The 13,094-nt window shown below is 38.5% G+C and overlaps 1 protein-coding gene across 2 annotated transcripts in view; it reads left to right on the forward strand.

Moving 5' to 3' along the window:
- Nucleotides 1-13,094, forward strand: part of si:dkeyp-23e4.3 (rho GTPase-activating protein 7) — a 125,268-nt gene continuing 112,174 nt past the window's right edge. For both annotated transcript variants that reach the window (XR_007424978.1, XM_007231705.3), the window contains exon 1: nucleotides 1-564. Coding sequence is in view for 1 of the 2 variants with exons in the window: in XM_007231705.3 (XP_007231767.3) it covers nucleotides 450-564 (115 nt within the window). In the remaining variant the exon portion in view is untranslated. The remainder of the gene's footprint in view (nucleotides 565-13,094) is intronic.

Raw genomic sequence — 13,094 nt, forward strand, 5'->3', positions numbered from 1 at the left:
ATACGTGTCTGTCCCTTAATGCTTGTTGTTGTCCAGATGCAGAAGTTTCTTTGGCTCTGAAGCAAAAGGGGGTTTAATGCTCAACTCTAACTTAATACTGTTTTGGGTGACTTTGACCCCTAGCTTGTGGGAAAAGAAGTTTCCTTTTCTTCCCCCCTCTCACTCACTCACTCTCCCTCCCTCTGCTTTCCTCTCTCTCTCTTTATTTCTGTCTCTCTCTCTTTCTCTCTTACTCTGTGACACACACACTTGGAGGAGAGTGTCTGCAAAAATTGCATGCAGATTTCTTTTTTTTTGCATCAGGAGGTTGAAACTGGGAAGCAAAACCTCTCCTCCTCTCACCACGCTCAGCTGAACGGACTTCTCTTCTCTTCTGTGGATGGGGTAACGGAATAAGGAGAGAACAGGAGAGTGAGAGTCTTGAGGGGCTTCAGGAGAAGCACGTGGATATGGCACACACGGTGAAGACTCCACTGCGGAGGTCCTTCAGCGAGCATGTGAAGGATTCCACCAATAAAGCCTGGGATATATTCTGGAAAAGCGCAAGAGAGAAACGTCTATCAGGTACAGCTGCTGTTTGGCGTCAGGTGCTTCTGAAACACCACAAGGCATTGCTTTACGTTCCTACTGTCCCTGAGGGCTGTTAGCTTCTTGGTTTAGAAGCTGTTTTGGAGAAATAGGGAAATGTCAGGTGTCAGAGAAGTTGTGTGATGTGCCAGAAGATAATCTTGGAGTTTGAACAGTGAACAGCAAGGGATGGAAGGTTGCTTGCATTGCCAGAAAGTTTAAAAATGCTGGTTTAACTTTGCTGATGATGCCTGCGTGTGATTGTTGCAACTTTTACTGTCACTTTTACAAGTCATCAGCCAATTATTCTCAAAGTTCTGACCTATTAAACTGAGCTGATTAGTAAAATATCACAATCTCAAGAGTGAGATTTAAAAAATAAAATTGAAAAAGAATTAAAAACCTCATGACCGTGCAGCTATACTTTCATATACTGTAGTAGGTGGTGTTAAAGATGAAGTGTCCTTACGCTTAACTTGACTAAGAAGCATTTGGCCAATCAAGGCTAAACTGACATGCCAGGAAACAGTTAACAAGACAGGGCTAATTGCTCGGATATCCACATAACCGAAACCTCAAAGGCCTGAAAGGGACCTCAGGAAGTTGCCTCAGGTCAATGAGTGCTTCTCAGAGGACCCAATTTTCCTCTTTATATCCTCCAACCCACTTATCTTCCTCTCTCGCTCTCAGAATCTCAGCATACTCACGTAGGGTGGAGCTTCTACTCGCCATTCATCACAGGCCTGTCCTAATATTTACGCGCCGAGCCGAGTTGTCATAACCCAACCCAAATATGGTTGCATGCTCCTGAGCTCACGAGTGCAAGTCCAGTGCAGGGCCAGCTGTCTTTTAGATTATTTAACGTCAACCCTAAGGATTTACACCATTGATGAAAATGGGTGACTGCACATTTCTATAAGAGATTTATAGTGGTTAATTAATAAATACATTGTGTGAGTTATTAGATGTTTGATATAGATAATGATCCATGTGATAGCTTGTAATTTTTAGGGTTTAAATAAAATAAAAGTTGCATGTTTTCAGTTATTATTCTGGGCTTCATAAGTGGTTACTAAATATATATTTGGCTCACAGTATTTTCACAGTAGTTACTGAATAATACATAGTAGGAGATGTTAAATATTAGATAAAAGTTCAGATCTATAGCTGAAAACATGCAAATGTATGCGTTAAAGTATGGTTTCAATTAATATTCTGGGTTTTAATATTCAAAGTGATTACTGAATAATTACATAATATTAGCTATTAGGTATTAACTATTAAGATGCACAAAGATTTTAAGGCAATATTAGACAAAACTTAAGTTTTGTTTTATAAGTTGCATGTTTTGAGATATTAATTTGAGCTTTAAGATTTATAGTGGATACTGCATAATAAATTGTATAATTTTTTTGATAGTAGATCAAACTTAAAATCTATAACTTAAAACTTTAAGTTTAAAAATTTTAGGGGTTAAACCCCACACGTTTTGCATGTTTCTGTTATTAGCCTGGGCTTTAAGATTCGTGCAATTGTTTTTTCTTAAAAAAATACATGTTCAAATTGTACATAACATTGCAATGTTGTTTTAGATTTTGTTTTTTAAGGAAGTGGTTGCAAAAATGTGAGATGAACCCTTTTCATATTATATGTTGATTATACTAATTAAGGAAAGCAGAAGAAGTTTCACACTGAAAAAATTGACCCGGAACATAACAAGAGGGTTAAAACCTGGATTAATAACTGGAACCATGCTACTTTTGTGGACTTTAACCCCTAATTTTTCATGATTTCAGTTCAGTTACAAATCTTACCTTTTATCTAATGTCTAATATCTCCTACTATGTAAGCTCAATAACTGAAAACCTTTGGGGTATTAGGCATTTTTAGGGGTTAAAGCCAGTAAAGCCTGCAAAAGTGGCCCCTTTATGTCAAACTTTAGCGAGCACAATTAAATCTGCTTGTGATGCAGAGTTGCCACAGCACTTCTCACGAGCCAACAGCCAATGTAAACAGAACCTAGCGCTGTACGAACCCTTCCAAAAAAATGACAGCCTGGTGGCGTCTGGGGTAAACATCTGGCTGTGGGAGCGAGCTGGGGGATTTTATCGGAGCAGGCTGAAGTGTGAGACTGTAGCCTTATCTGCTTTTTGTCTGAGATGCAGGAGAACCCAGAGCAAACACGTTCAAAGCACCCTTCATCCAGCTTCCCCTCGCACTTTTCCTCCTGACTTTTTGCATTGGGCAGATCATGGCTGATCGCCTTGCTTCCCTCAACCACATCGGCTCAGGCATTACCTCATCACACCAGAGCCATGTGTTTCTGTGTGTGCCTGTCAATACAGTGTATGTGTGCGAGAGAGAGCGAGAGAAAGCGAAAGAGGAGGGGGTCTAAGCTCTATTATGATGCAGAGCAGGCCCCTGAGCTGGGGGAGATTACTGCGAGAAAGCCTTCCCAGATGTTGCAATGTCAAAAAAAAAAAAGAAAACGATAAAAAAAGAAGTGTAGAAGTAGAAGGAGAAGAAGTAAAAGGAAAAGAAAAGAAACACACAGCTGGGAAAAAAGGGAGGGGGGAGGAAATGGGGTCAGGTTTCACATTTTTCTTGGCTACAACAACTGCAAAGAGAATCTCTGAAAAAGCTATGATCTATTTACGAAGAGGGTGTCTTTTTTTCTCCCTTCTCTCGGCCATGAATATTTCAGAATCTCGCTTTCCAGAGCATTTTTAACGGGAAATGTTTGATTTCGATACTTTACATCTGGGAAATACATTCCACGCTAAAGCCACGAGAGTTGGTGCGGTCTGTCAATGAAGGGGATAAGGCCTATCAACTTTTCCTTTCTTTCTTTTTCCTTTCTTTTCTTCGTAAAAACGAACCCAGGCCGAGAGTGGAATATTAACAGCAAACCTGATATCAGAGCAGCCCGGTGGCTCACGCCAGCTGATATAAACTTACATAAGTCACAGTCACTGCTAGAGAACAGAACCGTTCTGACTTTAAGCATAAAAGCTGCAGGTGTAACATAAAAAAAAATGGTGCGGCTGGCCTTCGACAGGCCGTAACAAGGGGTGAAATGACTGGCAGCAGCATCCTTGCTGTTTATTCCGCCACCCTTTTCATAGTATCTGGTGTTGCATCTTTTTCTTTCATGTTGCAAGACCACTCTGCCCTGCATTTAGATGAAAGAACACCAGACCACGTTTGTGGAACGAATACTAAACCACAGGCCTGGTTGAATCGCAGGGTTATTTGCCATTATTACCAGTACGGAACCCAATACGTACTGCATGCCTTCAAGCCTCGTTATGCCTTTCACAAGCAAGGCCTTTGGAATGACTGCTCTCCATCACCGTCCAAGACCATAAATTCCACAGGCTTGCATTTCGCCATTCTCTCTCACTTGTTTTCGCACTCTGCCGTCAGTTTTATTAGCTCCGCTGGCACGCAACTGTTGCGCTGTGCCATTTATCCAGCATCCCTGTCCGTGTTTGTATTTTCGCTAATCAGTTATATCTTCATGCTTCAACGAGATAATAGATAGACGGTACGTTTCTTAAAAACAAAAGCACAGACATGACAGAAGTGTCTAGCTCAGGTGTCTGAGGATAATAATGAGAAAGAATGTGCCTGCTGTGATCGTTTCTGATACTTTATTCTTTATGTTCAGATGCTTGTAGATACAGTTTAGGAAAAAGAAATAAGAGACCACTTAAGAAATTGTGAGTTTCTGCTTGAATTTCTGCACCAAGAGTAAAGGCATAAAGTTGTCCAAAAGCAGTGTGTAAGACTGGTGGAGGAGAACATGCCAAGATGCATGAACACTGTGATTAAAAACCAGGGTTACTCCAAATATCAATTTCTGAACTCTTAAAACTTTATGAACATTAACTTGTTTTCTTTGCATTATTTGAGGTCTGAAAGCTCTGCATCTTTTTTGTTGTTTCAGCCATTTCTCATTGTTTTCTCTAGAATGATGGTGCTCATCATCAGACCAGGCCACCACTGCAAGTTTTATCAAGTGTGTGTGTATAAATATCATGAGGGACAACATAAAATTCAAATTTAGTAAAGCAGGTTTTGGGACAGGTTTTTTTGAGGGGCAGTTTTTTGCTCTTTCTATTGGAAAAAGTTGAGAAATGTTATACTTGAATGTAGAATGTAATTATTGTAATGGATTGTAAGTGTTAAATCACAAGTATTTTAAACAAAATGAACGTCTTACTTCATATTCATATTTTCTGCTTAATTATTTCCACAAGTTTCTGCATATTTATCATTATTTAAGTAAATATTTTTATTTATTGTTGTTGTCTTGCCTGGCATTGTGAGTGTGATGTAATGTTCTCTGGAATGATGGTGCTCCATGAAAGGAGTAGTCAACGTTTCTGGATGCAGCACCAACCTGGATATTTTGTTGTAAAGATGATTGTATAGGTATTTATGTGTTAGAAATATTACACTACTTTGGTTAAAGATGTAGATATGTGGTTCTAATGAAAGGAGATCCATGTTAAGTCAGTTTTACCAAAAGCCTAGTGAAGGCAAGGACGTGCACTGACATTACTGTATATGATTAGGACCAGAATCAACATTAACAAAGGGTTGTGACCTGAGTGTTGGATTCAGTATTAAGGAGGGGCATCAGCAACAGCACACAGACAATCACAATAAAGAACTTCCAAATCAGCATTCTAGACACTTAGCGATTAGCGTGCGCTAAACCGAAAGTCGAAGGATTGATTATGTCTGGCGACGGAGCGCTGTAAACAATGCAAATAGCTTATTAGGAAAACAGATTTACACATGGCCCTCTGCATAAAGAGCGAGCAAAGGTCAGGGAGGCATGAGAAAGGTTTTCATACCCTCATAAACGTATATAATCTGGCTTCTCATTGCCAGCCAAGGCCCATTAAACCAGCTGCAGGGCAGATTTACTGCCAGATCTCCATCTAGTGCCCCATGTGACCAGTAAGCCCGCCACTTTGATTGGACAGCAGACGGGTTGCCATTTGTACTGCTACGCCTCTGTGGGTGCAGACCAGGCCACCACTGCAACTTTTATCAAATGTGTGTGTATAAATATCACGAGGGACAACATAAAATTCAAATTTAGTGAAGCAGGTTTTGGGCCTTTTTTTGAGGGGCAGTTTTTTGCTCTTTCTATTGGAAAAAGTTGAGAATTTTTATACTTTAGAATGTAATTATTGTAATGGATTTTAAGTGTTAAATCACAAGTATTCTAAACAAAATGAACATCTTACTTCATATTCACATTTTCTGCTTAATTATTTCCACAAGTTTCTGCATATTTATCATTATTTAAGAAAATATGTTTGTTTGCTGTTGTTGTTGTCTTGCCTGGGATTAAGAGTGTGATGTAATGTTCACAAAGTCTTTGTTGTAGATCTCAAAACACTTACTTGGACCTGGTTTCCCAAAAGTTTTAAGTACACAGTTCGATGGAATCTGGACAAGTTAAGCTAATCTTATTATCATCATGTGTTGGGAAACTGGAGCCAGAATAATTAAAAGCAAGTGGAATTATTTTTTTCTAACTAACTGAATCTGACCGTCACAATTCTAGGCCTCAACTCTTTCTATGCTGATTCCAGATCTGATCATCCTCCCTCTGTCATATGCTGACCTTCGGTTCACCCGTTAGACCTCATTATCTGTGTTTTAAAAAATCAGGTTTGCACTCTCACTTTGCAAAGTATTGCCAACACACCCTTTTTGTCGCATTCCGGTTGTTTACCAAGCCCAATTAAGCCTGGTCTGTTCATTAAATCTGACACTGACCTACTGACACAAGGTACAACAATGTCAGTTCACACTAACCATCACCATCTAAATGAAAAGGGATTCTATAGAAGGATCCCCAGAATGACCCCAGTGTTGACACAGAGGCAAGGCAAGTTTATTTGAATAGGACCTTTCATTCAGAGTGGCTTTTTGTAAACAGATATAAAATACAAAGACATAAAAAAAACTAACTAGATGTGAAAATATACATTTAGACATGTCGTCGCTGTCCAATAAAAAACAAGTATCACCAAAACTTTAACAGGAAACAGTTGAATCCTTCTTAACTTTCAATGGAAGTTGGTGTAAAACAAATTTAATTTAGCGCATTTCTATTGGTCCATTCATCAAAAAACGTTGGGGGTTGCCAGAGCTTACCTGAGGAAGTTGAAACATGGCACTGGACTCCTTAACTGGGTGCATGGGATTACAAATTCTGAAGACTCCCAAAGATTGTTAAAGAACAATGTTGGGCCTAGTGTCAGAAAGCAGGCATTCTTTCAAAGGACATGGACCTTCCAGCAGGACAATGACCCAAAACATACTTCACAAAGCACACAGTACTTTACTGTACTTTACTGTACTGTACCTTTTAGTCCAGTTAAATTGGACTAGATTATTTTGGCTCATTTTTACTCTGTGCAATAAGTTTGAGCAGGATTGAATACACTAATCACATTAAATCCAGACCAAAACAACCGTATCAAGACCCCTGAGAGGAGTTGGTCTCGGTCCAGTCCCAAACAAACTCTGTGGTGATTCATTTGTGATGAGAACATGATTTGACCTCAATCTGACCCAACTATCAGATGCACTCTGCAAGTTTCAACTAAAAAATACAAGTGTAACACTTAACACTCATTAACACAAACAAATAATACACTCCTGATTGCTGCAAAACTCAGTATGAAGTAATTGTATGTCTCAGGAAGGTATATAAATTATGAGGTGTGGTCTGATTGGAGACTGGGTGCCCATCATACACTCTCCAAAAGGCATGTTGCAATGCTCGTTGCTATCTTACACCCCGCCAACAGTCTATTTTCACGCCTTGCGTCCCCGTTGTTAAAATAGCATCAGAGTTTGGGAATATATGTACACTGATGGGTGTGGTGGTCTGGAAGTGAGATGCGTTCAGGTAAATTTCTGGCATGTTTCTATCTTGGTGGCTGGAAATACAGGTGCGCCACTGACTCAACAGTCAGCCAACCAATCCAGACGTGTTGCATTGCACAAACTTGACTTTCACCTCAAAAATAAACAGAATAAAAAATAAAATAACATTGCTGTTCCCTTAAATGAGCTGCTGGTACCTTCACAGTGTGAACGCACAGGTCAGTATCCTCTGCTGAGACACTCAAAGGCGCCACTCTGTTAAGATACCAATGAGCCAAAGTCAGAGTTTACATGGATCTTAAAGGGAATGACAAGTGACAGACTGATTTCGCATTATTAAATCAGTGGGTTTTTTTTCACATTATGCCCAAAACGCACCCCTGATTAATTAATACATGCCTTTTGCGCATTTTGAATGGCACAAGGTGTAGTTCTTGTACCCTCACAATATTAAAGACACACCGACACGCCCTAAATCCAGCTGCATGTTATGCAATTGGTCAATGCGCTGTAGAGCGCTAAAATAGGGCTCTGGTTCTTGCCGAAAGAGGCCACAAAAAGTGCTTCCCCCATTGCCCTATAAACAAAAAGGTTCTCAGGGGCTTCTTTTGGGTAGTCTACCTGTTGGCATGCCTTCTAGACCTGACTCTACAATACACTCAAATACATTTTGCCAAGGAATTACAGGTGTCTATAAGCTTTTGTAACATAAATGGCAGTTAACCTTTTCCTTCAAGCTTGTATAAGCAGCACAGGATATGTCTAGTAGTTTCATGAACTCAAAGAAGCACCTTCCCAGCAATGGTAGCACTGTGTGAAAAGGGGAGTCTCAGTTAATAGGTGTGAAGTGGAAATTGAAGAAATCCTCAGATGATCTGTAGAGACACAGGATATTGGTTTTATTATATTTGGCCTTGTCAATGCAATTTAGGAAGCTAGCTACATAAACTAAACTTGACATGGCTCAGGAAATACTGTACTGGTCTGCTCCTTTGAGAAGGGTTGATGTCCCTGTATTGGGGATGCTATTTGATTGAAGGCAATTTTCTTTTTACAGATTTACTAACAATTTACTTTGATTTCCACTTTGTCCAAAATAAGATACAGTCAGACTATTGATGTGTGAGTTTTTCTCGCTGTGCCTGAAGCTGAATCTTCGTTATTTAATGCTTGGAGTTCCATTAGGAGACATTTTGAATTTTAAAGGAAATGTCTAGAAAATTATGCAAGCCAACAGTATTATTTGCCTACATATGGTTTAATGCTACTTCTAGCAAATCCAGCTTAAAAAATACTCTTTCAGATAACCTCATTTGTTGCAGTAACTTTTTCAGTATACCAAGAAATAAACAAAATCTGATGAATTAACCTGTTAATTTTGTTTATGTATTTCCACTTGGGTCTCAACTGCTCCTATAAACACTTCAAGCTCTAAAAAAGCATCTATCCATTTCTGTTTAAGTAGTTTTGTATCAGAAATCATATCCGTTTACAAACAGTTTGGATGGTTCCCTTATTGTAACATCATAATAAGGAAACATATATAGAACCACCCTGGTTTTCATTTTGGTTGAAACCCTCAGACAATACACAGCAGGATTTGCCAACAGACTTTGTTTGATGAAGGGATCTGTACCTTCTGTCTCTGGCAAGTCTGCAGATGAGGGAGATGTAAGAACTTTTAAATAATAAGTTTTGTACTTCTATCACAGTTTAACATTAATTAAATTGTTTGTGTTTTGCCATTTAGCACAAGCGAACGTGTGGTAAATTCTCAGCGTATACATGACATGGCCAGCAACAGCTTATTTACATATACGTGACAGAGCCCTTAAATAGCTCATTGTGAAATGGACTAAAACTAGCAAGAAAAGAGCTGGTGAGATCTTGTGATTTTGCGCAAAGAACTTTATGATCATGCTTTGTACAGTATAGCCCATAAAAACTATTTTAACCTGTGAAAAAATATATAGCATGTCCCCTTTAAATATTTCAAACATTGAAATATTAAAAAATAGTTTGCTTTGTTAGTTTGCACAAATGTATTGACTGAAATAGTGCTGAATAAAATAATTATTTTTGTAGTCACTAGACTTTCACTTTTGTAGAAACTGACTTTCTAAATAATTAGGTAAGTTAAAAAGCTATTTTTACTGATGTTCTTTCTATTTATATGTTGTAAGTATTTACAACTTAACTTTTAACTTTTAACATAAATAAATTCCTTTATAAACTTGATAACCCCTTTATAAAGAAGCAGAACCAAATAAATCAATAGGATAAGTCTAAAAATAGACTAAAGTGTTTGGGAAATTAAAGGAAAATTAATTTTCTCAAACCAACATTCAGAAACTCTTACCAAAGTCAATTATTTTGACTGTTATTATGTTATCCCACTGTATGCGTGTTGATGCGCTATCTGCTTATAAAACAAGAGTAGTCACGTGACTCTCCCATGTCCATTCTGAGGCATGTGCTGTGTTCCGATACGCAATCCAATGTCCCGCATGCATTTCTCGGCTGTTACATCATGAAAGGCCGTTCCCAACTGGAGAATCTTTTGCGGCCTTCAGTCACCCATGATTTACTGCTCGTGTGTGTGTACGAAAGGCGAAAGGAAAAAAAATAAACGGCACAATAAAAAAAATTGAGTGAAACTGGTGGAAAGCAAAACCTCCATATTTGAGGTTGTTTTATTGTTTAATTTTTATCATTTTTGTGAAGAACACCATACCCCATATCAGCAATTTTTTTTTTTTTTTTTTGCATTTGGTGTCAACACAAAGTCTTGTTAGACTGTTCTAACTATGAATAAATGCTAAAATGATGCTAAAAATAAGTGATGTTCTTATCCAAAGCAACTTATATTAAAATTGCTACACAGTTTGCCAAATGTAGTGTTAGGAGTCTTGCCCAAGGACTCAAATATGATTTTTTGCTCAGATCGGATTTGGCTGTCTTGTTGGATTACACTCACAAATGTAAGTGACCTATATCTGTCTGTAATGTGAACGAATGTGTCCCTGAAATGCCTCACATGCGCACATTGTTTCTTGTATAAATATCACATTTTTCACCACCAACAAAAAACGTCATATTTGAGACGACTCCTAGCTTTAGCAGCTCATATGTGGTGCATCGTTTGTTGGAGTGGAGAGTAATCAGCTGGTCTGAAGTACATGCTCAGGTCGAGGAGGTGAAAAAAGTAAAAGCGTCTTGCTTTTGCTGTTTTTATCAGCTATAGCTGCACAGCTGCACCAAGAGATCTGTGGGTACGAGAGAGAGGCACGTAGCGCTAATGCTAATGTGTAAAAGCAAAAAGAAGCACAAATTCTGATTTGATCTTTCACATTCATGTCGCATGTCCGTGGATCAAATACGTATTTGATTTAGGATCACATATGAAAGTGACTCAAATCTGATTAGAAAAAATCTGATTTGGCACGTTCACACAGCTATAAAAAAAATCTGATCAGAATCACATTGAGCAAAGAATCAGATTTGAGTCACTTCAGCCTGGTAATGTGAACGTAGACTTATTGGTGTTAGGTGATAGTATGCTTGGGTCCCAGTCTGCCGAAAGGAATGCAGTGTTGTTGCCCACTACACTTCACTAACCAAAGTTGTTAAAAACTTCAAAGTACTTCTGCCTGTTTAGCGTTTGCTTCCCTGCTGTGCTCGAGTACAACTTATAAACTCAAGGCAATATGAGCCCACAGGCTAATAGCTAATAAGTAGACTCACCCTTATAATGGCCAAAAAAAGTCCAAAAAAAAAAAACGATCCCCCAGTTTATGAGTTTCCTTCCATGATGCCCCTCATTTCCCTCATCTTAAATCTTCTCCAGCGATGGCTCCTCCTCTAGACTGCCTCATTTTAGGCCTGTCTAAAATGATTATACAGCATTATGGGCTTAGTGGAGGTTTTGCCCCAGAAGGAAAGTTCCGGTTCCTTCATCACCTTTCATTACGCATGAAATCGCCCGCCACCTCCGCCCGCCACCGCCACAGCAGCTGTCAGTCCTCCCAGCGAGTTATTAAATCAATTTCTTAATCAGCACTTTTTCAGGGACAAACCCCTCCTCCCCCCCATCTCTGCTGCACTCCACTGCATATGTAAATGGCGAGCCCAGAAGACTCGGGCTCACAGGCCAAGCCAAACAACCGTAAATCTTCCTCCTTTATCTCCCAGGTAGTTCGGTAGACAGAGATTTGTATTTGCCAATTTAAAAGCATCGTATAAAGATTTCACGTTCAGAGCTTTTTATGTTTACGGATAAAGAAAAAGAGAGATTTGTTATTATCGCAAATTAATACAAGTAAAATGAAGCAGAGGTATTTCTATATTTCTAACAGTCAATTATTAACTAAATAAAAAAAGGCATAAAGAATTAGCTTACAGGCTAACATATCTTAGCTAACTGGCTGATAGACCTGCAGCAAAAAATACAAAACAAAAACGCAGCCCAAGAACAACTTTAGCTGGAAGCTGGTTTCTGATGGTCTAAGCACAATTTAAACCATCCAAGTTGGTTTAAAAACTCATCTTCGAGTTTAAAACGTACCTTGTGCTGGTTGTTTAACTTCAGGTTAGGTTGATCACACTTGTGAACTAGCTAAACCATTATTATATATATATTTTTTTTATACAGGGATATCTTTGTCAATGTCCTCTTGTTTATGTCCTCTTGTAGAGGCTCCTTATACAGTATATTCCCACTGTGAGTACCAGTTAACCGGATAGTTTAGCTAAGCATGTTAGCAAACATTTAGCCTAAGAAAATAAGTAAACATTTAGCACCGTTTTCTTACTGAAAGAGATTTTACATTTAAATTGAAGCAGTTTAACATAGCTTATGGACTTGGCTTGTAATTCACTCAGATTTACCAAACTAAACATTCTCCACAAAGAGGTGCTATAAGCACTTGAGTAGATTTTAGGAGACTTGGAAGTCTTTAGGAGTCTCTTGCTTAGAGTCAGCTTTATGAGGTAGAGTTACCTGAAATGCATTTCAGTTAAAAGCTGTGCTGAACTGTTAAGAGTTCATTTTCACTTTTATTAATTCCTTGTGCTCTTATTGAGACCTTTAAATTTGAGAGCATCAGTTGTGAAATTGTGAAGAGGTAGAGTGGGTATACAGTGAATATTTGCCCTATTTGAATAATGTTCTAATCCATATTCCTATCCACTACTCAACTAAAGTAAAGAGTCAATCAATGCAAAAAGTGTAATCGCAAATACCATCAAACGTTATGATGGAACTGGCACTCATCAGGACTGTCCCATGTAGGGAAGACCAAGAGTTTCCTCGGTTGCACAGGATAAGTTTATCAGAGTTATCAGAGAGCCTCAGAAACCACAAGGTAACAGCTTTCCAGATAAGAGCTCAACTAAATGCTTCACAGAAGACAAAAAGAAAACCGTTGAATGAGAATGAACATTCTGTTCAGCTCTATCCAATGTTTGAGATAAAACATGTGGTAAAACCATGGCACTAACCATATAGACTTAATAATAATGGTACATTCTATGTAGTTTGAAGTCAAAAAATCACATTTATCAAAATGTCTGAAACTATAATATGCTAAAAATATGTATGCTTCAAA

The sequence above is a fragment of the Astyanax mexicanus genome, chromosome 17 (assembly GCF_023375975.1).
Source record: "Astyanax mexicanus isolate ESR-SI-001 chromosome 17, AstMex3_surface, whole genome shotgun sequence".
Taxonomy (NCBI): domain Eukaryota; kingdom Metazoa; phylum Chordata; class Actinopteri; order Characiformes; family Acestrorhamphidae; genus Astyanax; species Astyanax mexicanus.